The following is a 14,120-nucleotide window of genomic DNA, read 5'->3' as shown; positions in this document are numbered from 1 at the left end:
CAGTGGAGCCTTGCTTAAGCAACAAGGTATTCCTGGGCTCCTGCCTCATTAATCTTTGGTTCTGCCTACTGGTTTGCTTCTCATCTTGAGTACTAACGCTATGCCACAACTCTCGATTTCTGGCACACTCCAGAAACTGCTTGCTTCTGCTTAGCCTTGAAAGATGGAGTTTACCAGAACGTGACTGAGTTTTGTGCAATGGAAACTGAACTATTCCTATTGTTTTTAAAAAGAAGCATAAAGAAACATTTCTTCTACAGCAACTAAATTTTATAAAGCAGCATAAAGAAGGATTTATTCTGGACCAACTAACATTAAAGGCTTTTCCTTTTCAAGCCACTGTGTATTATCATCTAAGCAGCTTGGTGGGAAATATAGGCATTAATGAAATGGAAGGGGCCTGTTTACATGATTAGCTGTTTACAAAGAATTCCCCATCTCAACTCAAATCTGATTTCTTTACTGGATGACAAGACAAGTCATTATAACAACAAAAATGGGGGGAAATAGAGAACTCTGATCAAACAAGAGGTCCCTAATCTTTTTATATAAACAATATCAGATCTGTTATACCTGTTGTGCAGAGAAGATAATAGTTTACTTGCCTCTCGTGTGAACTGGTGAACATTCCAAGAATGTACTAAATCGAGCACAGGTTTGGGATGGGAAACTGCAACCCCTTATCTCTAGAGCCATAAATTGTTATCTTGAAATCATAGTTCTCAATCCCTGGGCCATCAAAAGGGCAAGGTAATTTAATGTCTGTTGTCTTGGCAGAAGCTACTTGGGTGAGAATAAAATGGAGTTTATTTTCAAGAAAATGCATAGAATGAATGCCATCTGTCCTAGCACTATAATTTGGTGCTTATTCAAAAGAGGGGACTATATTGCCACATATTCAGAATATTACTACACTAGCATTTCAATGCCTTTGAATAACGAAATACACCTCATATCCTTTGTCAGCACATTATCTTCCATAAAGATACTTTTTCAAAAGTTATGGAGACTTGAAAAAATGATGGCGATGTCATAATGCAAGCATAGATTTAGAGACTGCTGGATCATTTTAGGAATTTCTTAAAGTTAAATTACATTTCTATATTCAAAAAAGTCAGTCTCTATTTCCAGAAGAGAAGAGAGTAAGGACTGTTTGACTACATTCATTCCACATTTTTCATGTAATAGTACACTCATATAGTACACTTTAGTATGCGCCAATGCATAAAACCTAGTATCGGATAATGAGAAGAGGAGAAAAACCCTGAAAACCATATAGATGCCAGTAACTTTAAGAAACCATTGCAAAATAAATTAGTTATATTATTAGGGTTGTTTGTTTTTTCATTTTAGGAAGCTTAATTAAAAACAACACCAGTGATCATGCTTGACTTCAAAACCATGACAAGAGTTTTCCCGCAAATCTAAGGGATTTGGTTGCATTTCCAGAAAAAAATGTGGCATATGTGGTTCAGACATGTAGAGCCAGAAGGGCACGAGGGAGGGGCCTCTCATCATATTCTGAGACCAAAGGAAAAGATAATCTCTGTGACCACAGTTAAATGAAGTTCTTCATTTTACAGCTTCCAAGGGAGTGGGGCCATTAATTTCATGAGTTTTGATGCAGCTTCTAGATTCAGAAAGAATTATTCCTGCCAGTTCTTTTAAAAGCCTTGGATGTAATTCATCTGCCCTTGAAGACTTGAAATCCACATGTTCTGTATGCATTTTCCCTACTGCATCATCATTTTCTCTAGGTTGACCACTGTTTTTTCCTTTGGGAAAAGACAGAAGCAAAGACGTTATTGAGTAGTTCTGGCTTTTCTCTGTCCTCTACTTGCTTTCCACTGCCACTTGTATGAAGCGGACATAACTCAAATGATGTGGACATAAAACCAAAAGGCATTTTATTGCCTTTAACATCTCTAAAGTAAAGGTAAAGATTTTCCCCAAACATTAAGTCAAGTCGTGTCCAACTCTGGGGGTTGGTGCTCATCTCCATTTCTAAGCCAAAGAGCCATAGAAATTTCCAAGGCCATGTGGTCGGCATGACTGCATGGAGCGCCGTTACCTTCCCTATTGATCTATTCACATTTGCATGTTTTTGAACTGCTAGGTTGGCAGAAGCTGAAGCTAACAGCAGGAGCTCATGCCACTCCCCGGAAACCTTTCGATCAACAAGTCCAGCAGCTCAGCGGTTTAACCCACTGCATCACCGGGGCTCCCCATTAATTCCTGAACTCATTCTGAGCTTCAGCTTTTCTGATTTACTCCCAACACATTGACTATTTGTTTGAATTATTTCAATGATCTGTCCCTTTTTGCATTTTTTGTATATGTCCTTTTAAAATCTTACTTTATCCTGGTTTCTTTTCCTGGCCAGAGGATCACACCTATGGTGATGGTAAATGTAGATTTCCCTACATTTACTGAAATTAGCTTTCTTAAAATCTAGAATGCATATCTGACTATGTTGGCTTCCCCTTTCCACTGCATAACAACTCCAGGAGAACATACAAATCCTACCATTTCTATTCCATTAACTTGGTTAACATTAGATCTAAAATAGATGATCCCCTTGTTGCCTCTTCCACCTTCTGGACTATGAAACTGTCTGCAAGGCAAATTGTTGTACCTGATACTCTTAGCACGGTTTGTCTTCCAATATCAGTTTAGATTTTATCTCCCATTTCTACTGCCTCTCTCCTTTCTGAATGTTTGGTCATCTCTTCTAGGAATGCATAATATAGATTCTCAGCCTGCTCTGGGGGTCTGTAGTTTACTCCCATGATAGCAACACTGACATTTCTCTTCACCTTAATTTTTACCCAAGTGCTTTCAACATGGTTTCCAAGATTTAGGTCATGATCTTTTCACAGGTGTAATCATCCATGATATATTATGCTCCTTCTTTTCCTAATTGGACTATTTATTTGAAATGGGTTATACCCCTCTATTATTACATACCAATTATGGGGCCCATCCCACCCAGTTTCAGTGATACCTATTATATCATATTTGCTGTACTGTGTTAAGAGGTCAAGTTCACCTTGTTTATTTCCAATGTTCTACACATTAGTGTAGAGACATATAAGACCATGGATCATTCCTCCTAGCAGCTTATTTAAGACATTTCAGCCTCCCACTGTTGGGTTCTTGTATGCTTCACCCAGTTCTCTCTATACCATTTGGGCTATTAACTCTAGCATGTGATGAACTTCTGCCCTCAAGAATAATGGCATTTTCCTCAACATAACTCAGGTGAAAATTCTCCTGATCAGAGCTGTGACAATCTTGGAATATTGTTCCTACCAACCCCATTTCATTTGACGGATACACCGGACTATCCATTTTAGGATCTCCTTCAGTTCACCAAGAGACCAAAATAGGTATTATGACTGGAGTTCCTTCCATGTTCTCTAAGAGAAAATAATTCAATAGCTTTCTCCTTTGTCTGCTTGGAATCTGGCAAATCTGAAAGTCATCCTGTGCCATTTAATGGTCCTGCCTTGGCCTCATGCCTCACTTTTCATTTTCAGGTACACCCAATAAGACTCCTGAATGGCATAATTTCTGCCATTGAGGTTATGCTGGGTGTGTATTTTGTCAACACAGAGGTTGGCAAGTGGTGGCCTGGAGGTTCCTTGTTTCAGTGACATATTGCACAGTGCCTCTTTGAAACGTGCCAGACTGCAAGCTCTAATGATAAGTACTGCAAACTATCATCTTCCTTTCTTGCAAAACACTTGCCGACTGATTGGCAAGAAATCACATTGCAAGTAAATGTCCTTTAAATTGGCAAAGTGCTTACAAAGCTACTGTTTAAATCCATAGTATGACAACATGCAGCTCTATCTTTCACATTCTCTAATTAATTTGCAAGTGGCTTGCCCACTTAACAGAAAGACAAAGCACTCTTGACTTGTTAAGATCACATGTCTGAGAAAGCCAAAGTGAAATCACCACACTTGCTATGTAGTCCTTAATAATCTTGAATCAAAGCAACAGTCACCATCTCAATGATCAATGCCCCAAAAGGAGTGGTGTGCTTTCACCTGGCAATCAATTTAGTTCAAGTCCATTTCCAAGTCAGACACATGTTACAACCCAGAACACAACTATGAGTATTTTGCAGTTTTTTAACCAGGCTGGTCTTGAACAAGTAAGTGTTGGGCTGGTTATTTTAGGCAGTATTCAGGTAATGGCTGAGCAATGAATGACAGTAACTATGTACACTGTGTAACCATACAAGTTGGTATGTAGGAGTCTGCATGTACGCACAGCAGCCAAATGTTTGAAGAAAATTAACAACTGATAACAATAACCACAATGATCTGTAAGAAATATACCCTTTTACACCACAGTTTTTACTGTAAGGTGCGATTCTGAGATACAAGTCAGACGTGTTTAAGAATAAGCCCCTTTAATCACTATATAAGTTTTGCTCTTACCAAAGGTCACTTCACCATTGCCGCTCTTGTCAAACAATTGAAAAGCAACAATGAACATTGCATCTGGTGTGCATAAAACTGACTCAAACGCCAGAAACTCTTGAAAGGAGATCAACCTACAATCAGAAATTAGAAATACAAATTTCATTTTTAGAAATACAAATTATATATATATTATATATATACACACACAATTAATATTCTGCAAAAACTGGACTTCAATTGAATGCATATAGCTGTGCCATTACTACACATATTGTTTTAAAAATCACCAGCAGTATTTTGAAATCATTATCTTTCAATATCAAGAAACAACACAAAGGATATCATGCAGTGTAAGTAACAAAATAAGATTTCTGGCAAAATCATACTTCCAAGATTGTTTGGTTTTCCCTCTTCCTGTGATATTACGGATGTGATTAAACTAGAAATAGATTTATTGCTATTAAAAACGAATGCTGCAATCTGAAGCGGCACTGAGTTCTTTGGCACCCTTCCAGGTAAATATGTAAAGGGGGGTGATTGCAATCTTTTGACAAAAGTCAACAACTAGGATCACATATGAACACGTTTAATTTTAATTTCTACATTTTCGCTACAGAAAATACTGCAGAGACGGTGGTGTCTTCTGTTCCACATCAGCACTTGGCATATCTGCTTGCACTAGATATATATTTGAAACGATGATGCATATTCCCTGAAGTATCTTGTGGAGAACTAACAATACAATGTCTCCTATAAGGAGAGTGTTGGTAAGTTTCTACCCTACCATCGAGTGTAGAAAGATTGACTAGGTAAATCTCCCCTATTCTTTGGTTTCTGTTTATTTTTCCTATGTTGTACATTGAAAAGATTGTGTGAATATATATACGTACATACATATGTGTGTGTGTGTGTGTTAGTACACCAACATAGTTTAATAGTTCTCTCAGCGGTAAGAAAAGCAGTATACAAATGCAGCAAATAAATAAATAATATCTTTGAGTTATTTATTTTCTGAATTTAGTCCCCATTTTACTGTGAAAGCCTCAACAGAGCTAATGATATCAGCTATAAAAGCAACAAATAAGGGCTGCTTTCAACTGGGCCCTTGTGTCAATAGAGCAAGAGGAACAAAGAAGAGTAAGTTTTCCTCTCCCCTACAGTCCCCTGAACGCTCTCAAAACCTGGAAGCAGCTTTCGGGTGTACAGGGAGAAGCAGAGAAAGGAAATCCACTTGCATGAGCAGAAATCGGCCTTAAATATGCTTGATTTTACTGTAAAAGAGCAAGAAAAAAGAAAAAGAACGGCCAAGTATGTCAACATGTGAGAGCCAAAACCATAAAAGAATTGAACACTTGGAAAGAAAAACAAATAGTATCCTAGATTAGGAACAGGCCAGTGACAGTCACTGACTAAAGAAAACACCAAAACGCCTACTCAGAGCTTTGTGGAAAATTCCAAACTTCTGTACTTTCAATCACACTAAGCGGATTTACATATTATCCTGCTATTGAGTGACTAAATATACTTGCAACACATCCCAGCCATTCTACAACCTCAAAGCCCTTTTCTTCTCCCCAGTTTGTTTCAAATAAGAATCTACCAAAATCTATAAATGTCTTTATACTGATGAAGGATATTTTGAGATTAGCTTGAATGATTAACTATTAAATGTATGGTTTTGAACCCTTTTGCCAGGTTGTCTTTTGTGCTGCCCACTCTGCTTCTGAGTCTGTTCAGGGACTTCCAAGTTGCCCATTCAGTAATTCAGTTTTGCGAGTAAACAGGAGGCTAAACCAACCCCTTACAAGAGATATTGACACATACATAAATTGCAAGCATGAAACTTATAGGGACATATTTAATGAAAAACTTTCATTTATATTTTTAAATATATATGATTTATAGCTTCTTTTAGAGAGATTCATTACATTAGCATGACACACCTACACACTGCAGTTGACACACTAACATATCACAACATGGTTTGGAAAGCTTTGGCTTTGCTTCTTTCTCCAGCAGGGTAAAAAAGCGCAAAAGGTAAACTGCCCCTAAATATCTCTCTCCCCATCAATGAGCCTAATGTGTATGAAACAGGAAATTTCCTATTCTGTTATTTTAATTTGTGTCCAGAAATGGGTAAAGCTCCTTCCCTTTTGAACTGCTCTGAGTAGGCAGGGGACAGTTTACCACTGAGGAAGCCGTATCTCCCATTTTGCCAGTCTGTTTCCTGTCTTATCCACTGCTGCTGCTGTGGCTGCGACCACTGTTCCCTCCACAGACAACAAGGCCCCACACTCATGTTTCTGTTCAGGAGAATGGCAAGGGAGTAGGAAAGTGGTTCTTATAATAGTGGAACTCCTTTGTCTGTTAACCCAAAGACCTGTGCCTCACCTTCCATTCCTCCTCACATGGCCCCTATTTCATCCCCATTCCCCTGACCACCCGAGCAAGCCAAAAAGGTACGAGGGAACATTTGCACGACTAGGGCCAAGCACCCTCCTAGTGCAGGTATTTTGTGTCTGTGTATTAAATACTGTTTGGGTGTTCAAGATGTAGGGGACCCCCTGCTTGGGGTCCTTGCTGAGTCCGTCACAGAGGGCAGCAAAATGAAGAGAGTCTAGTCTCCAGAGGTAAAGCAGAAATCTCTTTATTTCAAGTGTGGCCACACAGGGAGAAACAACCAAGACAAACCAGTGTCTTCAAAAAAAGCTGTCTCTGATATTTGGATATTTCAGTCACCTTATATACATGTCTTTTCGCTGTGTCATGGGCACACACCTCTCTTATCGGATCATCCATTCAAAAACATGTTTTTCTCATATTTTGGTACTTCAGTGTCTCTAACTGCTAACCTTCTACAAACTACGTAAACACACACATTATTGTTACAGATAAGCATTTTGGGTGTTAACCCACCCTGAGTACTCCCTAGGCGAACTTGACAATACAGTATCTTGTGTCTTCCAGATTCATTATCTCCTCTTAGCTTTTGGTCTTCTGCAGGCCAGAGGAGAGGGACAAACCCCTCTTTAGGTTTGCATTTCAGCACTTAAACACTTCTAAGTTATGTTAACTCTTTCACTCCTCCCTTTTCTTTTTGCGAAAGCTGATCATACAGAAGCTGAAGCAAGATCAATATCTAGTTATAACATTTTTACGATACCCTGGCATTTGGGAACCGCACTTGTGGTGAACTTATAACACATCTTCATGATGATGGGAAAACACATCACAATTATAAAAAAAATACAATAATCAACAGGACAATACCCAGGAACAATCCCTTTAGCCACCCGAAATCTGGTAACCCTGAGGTTAGCCAATTCCACCAACTTTCACCTGTTGGGGAGTAGATAGATTGTACCAAAGCAACAATCTTCTCACAGGTGGGGTAATGTCCTAAATGTGTACTAACGGCAACTGTAGTATTTAGAGTCACACAAGTTTCTTCTTGGCACAGGTATGGCATCAGGATGCTACAGCCTAAGTCATAGAATCATATCAGAATCACATCAAGGAGAGCTCTCGTGCACACACACATTCATTCATACTCATGCACACACAGGCCTCCTCCGGCGAAGATGATCAGTCTTTTCTGAGGAAGCGTGGACGCTCTGTTGCTGCAGTTCAGGAAGCATGGAGATTGTCAGGGGTCCCCTGCATTTATAAGCCAAAATCCATTTTTCTTTATTTCAACAGTCAGGTTGCTCTGTCCTCTTACTAAAGGACAATATGTCTTTGTTCTCTCCAAAGTTCAAGACATTCGCATTCCAGGCCTCATGACTTATGGGGTACCTCCTGCACTCCTTACATGCTTGGCTGCACACCTCATTGACCATTGATGTTCAGTTATGCCTTACTGCCTCCTCGCTTCGACTGCCAAGTTCATCCCATATCATGCCTTGCGAGAACTCCACGTTGGTTTTTCTTCAGGCCTGTTTCTTCTCTTTTCCATGCATTCAAACATTCATTCCTCACATATTCCTCCCCTTGATACATAAATGCTACTTTATCATATCACATACATGATCCATACATGATAAGCAATTCAGTGTTGGTTATACTTATAATCAAACTTGATTAAGTGTATATATGTTTAGGTTAATATTGAACTTGTATGATTAATCAAACATCATAGTCCATAATTGTGTTTCTAAACACGTTAACTTGTTTTCAAATATAGATAATCGATTTGTCAATCCTGTTATTCGTCTAAGAGGCCATAAGATCCAAATGATTAGCAGTAATATAAGTATCCCTATACATACTATTGGATGTATCCTGTGAAGATATCATACCAGTGGTGTTCTGTGTTTCCCCATCAGACCAATATAAATCATTAGGTGATATAGCACATAGGCATTACATTCCATTGTCATATACCATGGTTTTGGGCTTTAGATTTTGTAACCTGCAGATTGCATCTGCCATTTCCAATGCACATGGTTCAACTTGTTTTACTGTTAAAGGACATACATATCCCATTTATTGCATCTATCAATATCAATTGTTTCATTCAAATTTGTATATTTCGACCTTGTGCATATGGTTTTCTTGGATAACAAATATGGAACCCAGAACCATTTTCCCACATGCATAGGCATAGGAACTATATCACAAACCATTTTTTTCAGTATTGACCATTTTTCCCAAGGTTTCCAGTTCCAATCTTAGTATATCATCTTCCCAAGAATATTTGACAAGCTTACTCCATCCTTTATAATCTGTTCTTAACCAATAATGTAAGTTTGTTAATTCTAGGAAGGCTTCTGAGTGTCCTCCCATTATTAACATCAACATTTTTCTCTCCAATCTCTCAAATTTATTTCCATAGTCAAACAACTCATAGACTTACTTATTTGTTGTAAGGTTTCATTTTTAGCTTTCATTAAAGCAACCAAGGATGATTCAGCTGGTCAAATATACTTAATTGCAATCCGGCAGTAATCCCATGAGTCCTGAATGTTCCCACAAACATTTTCCCTGTCAGTTGTAACCTTCCCATTTATGAAATCAAAGTCCTGTTACTATTGGTTTGGCTTCTTACCATGATCTTACCAAAGAAGGTGCATGTTTGTTTATTGAACCCTTATTGTATCACATTTGCTGGGGGACATGAGAGAAGCCTCCTCGCAGGATTGCAAGACATCCGGGCGTCCCCTGGGCAACGTCTTCGTAGACGGCCGATTCTCTCAACCCAGAAGCAACCAGAGACGACCAGGATTACCACCTCACCCGCCTCATAGGAAACCTGCTACAAAACAGGAGCTTCTTTGTTGAGTTCCAGGGCCAGAGAAGCAGATGGCGGAAACAGAAGAACGGCCTGCCTCAGGGGAGCGTGCTTGCGCCATCCATGTTCAACATCTACACAAATGACCAGCTACTGCCAGAAGGGACAGAGAGTTTCATCTATGCTGATGATCGTGCCATTACTGCTCAAGCAGGGAGCTTTGAGATGGTAGAACAGAAGCTTTCCGAAGCTCTAGGTGCTCTAACTGCCTATTACAGGGAAAACCAACTGATCCCTAATCTATCTAAAACACAGACATGCGCCTTTCACCTTAAGAACAGACAAGCTTCCCGAGCTCTGAGGATTACCTGGGAAGGAATCCCACTGGAGCATTGCAGCACACCCAAATACCTGGGAGTCACTTTGGACCGTGCTCTGACCTACAAGAAGCACTGCCTGAACATCAAACAAAAAGTGGGTGCTAGAAACAACATCATACGAAAGCTGACTGGCACAACCTGGGGATCACAACCAGACACAGTGAAGACATCTGCCCTTGCGCTATGCTACTCTGCTGCTGAGTATGCATGCCCAGTGTGGAACACATCTCTCCACACTAAAACAGTAGATGTGGCTCTTAATGAGACATGCCGCATTATCACAGGGTGTCTGCGACCCACACTACTGGAGAAATTACACTGCTTAGCCGGTATTGCACCACCTGACATCCGCCGGGAAGTAGCAGCCAATAGTGAAAGGACCAAGGCAGAGACATCTCCAGCTCATCCCCTGTTTGGGTATCAGCCAGCACGTCAACGACTTAAATCAAGACGTAGTTTTCTTAGATCTACAGAGACACTCGCTAGAACACCCCAGCAAGCGAGAGTCGAAAAGTGGCAGGCCCAAATCCAGCACCTCAATTCATGGGTGATATCAGATGAGAGACTCCCCCCTGGGCACTCAGAAGACTGGGCGACTTGGGAAGGCACTGAACAGATTGCGCTCTGGCACCACGAGATGCAGAGCCAATCTTAAGAAATGGGGCTACAGGGTGGAATCCTCAGCATGTGAGTGCGGAGAAGAACAAACCACTGACCACCTGCTGCAATGCACCCTGAGCCCTGCCACATGCATGATGGAGGACCTTCTTGCGGCAACCCCAGAGGCACTCCAAGTGGCCAGATACTGGTCAAAGGACATTTAACCAAATACCAAATTTGCAAAATCTGTGTGGTTTTTCTTTCTTTCTTTCTTTTCTTTTTAATCTCTGTGTTTGTTTTGTTCTGTTAGAATTGTAATACAATGGTTGCTGATGACACGATAAATAAATAAGATCACATTTGCTATTTGAAAAATCCCATATACCAAAGCTGTACTTCTCTATTTGAAGCTCAATATTCTCCATCCGTTGTATTCTGTGTCTTTCCTTCTATCACTTGGTTGATCTGATTCAAAACATCATTTCATCCTTATTTTTTTCTATACCCTTTATACAATAAATCTTATACTTTATACCATATATTGCTTTCATTTGTGTTAGAGCAATTGTTCTTTACCAGTCATGTAAACCAATCTTAGCAAATTCTGCACTTTGATATCTCATTTGCTTTGTTTTTCAAAAAGGTCTGATGCTGAATAGCTCTGGCCTCTGGAAAAACAACTGCCAATAGGTTCTGGTACCAGATAATAATATGAGTCACCATTATTATTATTATTATTATTATTATTATTATTATTATTATTTCACTCCTTAAAAACTATAAAACACAAACAATACATATGTTTACTGTTCCAATTAATAGTCCAATTGCAATTTCTTCATAAGCTTTGCATCCTTTTAATTGGTGGCCAGTTGCATTCCTGTTTAGAAACCAAATAAAACTGTTAATTAACTTGCACAGCTTTCCAAGTTTTTCCTGGTTCGGATGAACCCACTTCTGTTTGTCATTAGCCTGTAATCAATAAGGATGAGGGTCTTCTGCTCAAAACTGCAAACACTTTATGAAAACTATCATCAATAAGAGTGAGACTAAATAAAATCTAAAATTACATATGTCATGAATGACTTTTCAATGATTTTAAAGCATAGGTTCTTTTTAGTGCAATTTCCAGTGTGAGAAGGTATATAAGATTACAGAAAACATTTAGACAAAGAATGACATTGGACATACAGACATACAGATTCTATGCAACTACATTGGATTCACAATTACATTGGTTAACAAACAAACAAAGGGGAATTATATTTTCACTCAACATTCATACACATGTACACGCATTCATCCACATGCATCCAAATATTACCATATCCTTTTCTCCCTCCTTGGAGAAGCACCTGTAAGGCCAGACCCTGCTTTCCTGCAGCCTGCCAATGCACAATTCCATAATGCCATAACTTCAGAACACTGAAATGCCAAAACTTCTTTCCCTAAGCACAATGCCAAGGACCAGATCTCTGTTTTCCATACAGCAGAACCTGACTCCCTGCACAAAATCCAAGACTCCAAAAGCGCACTTCTTCCTCTTCCCTTGAGAAAGAAGCCCCAAAGTGTCCAGAATCATGCTTTCCCATAGCATATCTGACACTCTCTGAATACACCACCTCTGTCCTTGCCATGGAACAGGGCATGGCGGCTGGAAGTACTGGAGTCTGTGTCTATTTTTTCTCTGAAAGTGCCTAATGCAACCTGTCTCACTAAAAGCGGAATAAAAGAACCTATTTAATGTTTTTAAAAGTACTTATGACACATATGGTGGGGGCTGGGATTCCAGCTCTAATTGTCCTTCTGCAGAATCAAGGTATATGACCTTCTTACTTTCACCATTAAATGGTGCTGTTGGATTGGCAAGTAAGGGCATGCAAGAGGGAGTTTCTTTGTAACATTTTAAAAGCCAAGGAGGTCGGGTTTGCAACACAACACTCCATGCATTTATATAGCAAAGCTAATCTAGATGGTTGGCAGCTATGTAACGAAGGCATTGCCTTATTATTTTCAAATCATAAGTTCCGGTTTCTGGCCATCTGGGATTTAAATTAAATTTTGGCCATTCCACCTGACACAGAAATTGCAATTTCTGGGCATTGTTACATCCTGGCATCTGTTGCCTAAACTTAGAGAAATTCTTAACCATACATTCCAATGGGCTTGAGCATTTCTTACTCCCTTTTTGCCCCATTTTCCTAAGGGTGGTGCCTATTCAGTTGTATCACACTCCCAAACAGACAATACTTTCCAACCTTCCACCCTTCTGGCGCCTGTTTACTAGTCTAGACTTTCCCTTTCCCCAAGAAAAACTCTACTCGCCTGGTCATGATGACTTGCGTTCTCTGACGTTCCTGGGGACGAGATTTCCAACTTTCCTCTCAAGTGGAGCATTCCTGCTGACGAGGGCACCCAACAAAGATGAACAAAAGGATCGGTCTGTTGTTTTGGGATCCCTTCTCGACCTCTGTTGATACATCCTAATTGGGCAGCCTTCGCCTTCAGGAATGGGTTGCCAACAACCTCTAGAATCTCATCAAACCGGCACCTCTGCTATATCTCGGCGGAACCTCCAGAAATGTAGGGGACCCCCTGCTTGGGGTCCTTGCTGAGTCCGTCACAGAGGGCAGCAAAATGAAGAGAGTCTAGTCTCCAGAGGTAAAGCAGAAATCTCTTTATTTCAAGTGTGGCCACACAGGGAGAAACAACCAAGACAAACCAGTGTCTTCAAAAAAGGCTGTCTCTGATATTTGGATATTTCAGTCACCTTATATACATGTCTTTTCGCTGTGTCATGGGCACACACCTCTCTTATCGGATCATCCATTCAAAAACATGTTTTTCTCATATTTTGGTACTTCAGTGTCTCTAACTGCTAACCTTCTACAAACTACGTAAACACACACATTATTGTTACAGATAAGCATTTTGGGTGTTAACCCACCTTGAGTACTCCCTAGGCGAACTTGACAATACAGTATCTTGTGTCTTCCAGATTCATTATCTCCTCTTAGCTTTTGGTCTTCTGCAGGCCAGAGGAGAGGGACAAACCCCTCTTTAGGTTTGCATTTCAGCACTTAAACACTTCTAAGTTATGTTAACTCTTTCAAAGAGATATTCATGGGGGTCCTGTACCCCTAAATCATTTGAAAGTTGAGGGCCGACGGTATATCTCAACACATGTACTGTAGATTCCACTTTCACATTCAAATGAAATTATGGGCAAACTAATAGCTTGGCAAAGTTACTTCCTTGGACCTCACTTCCCAGGTAAAGGTAAAGATTTCCCCATGACATTAAGTCCAATCGTGTACGACTCTGGGGTTGGTGCTCATCTCCATTTCTAAGCCGAAGAGCTGGCGTTGTCTGAAGACATCTCCAAGGTCATGTGGCCAGCATGACTGCATGGAGCGCCATTACCTTCTTGTCAGAGCAGTACCTATTGATCTACTCACATTTGCATGTTTTCAA

General features: G+C 40.0%; 1 protein-coding gene across 1 annotated transcript in view; it reads right to left on the bottom strand.

Moving 5' to 3' along the window:
* The window catches only part of SLC25A12 (solute carrier family 25 member 12), an 87,808-nt gene that overhangs the window by 50,918 nt on the left and 22,770 nt on the right, over positions 1-14,120 (bottom strand). The window contains exon 4 of the mRNA XM_067471540.1: positions 4,452-4,567. Coding sequence (XP_067327641.1) covers positions 4,452-4,567 — 116 coding nt within the window. The remainder of the gene's footprint in view (positions 1-4,451; positions 4,568-14,120) is intronic.

Source organism: Anolis sagrei, chromosome 1 (genome assembly GCF_037176765.1).
Source record: "Anolis sagrei isolate rAnoSag1 chromosome 1, rAnoSag1.mat, whole genome shotgun sequence".
NCBI lineage: Eukaryota > Metazoa > Chordata > Lepidosauria > Squamata > Dactyloidae > Anolis > Anolis sagrei.
This window is presented reverse-complemented; position numbering and strand designations above follow the sequence as displayed.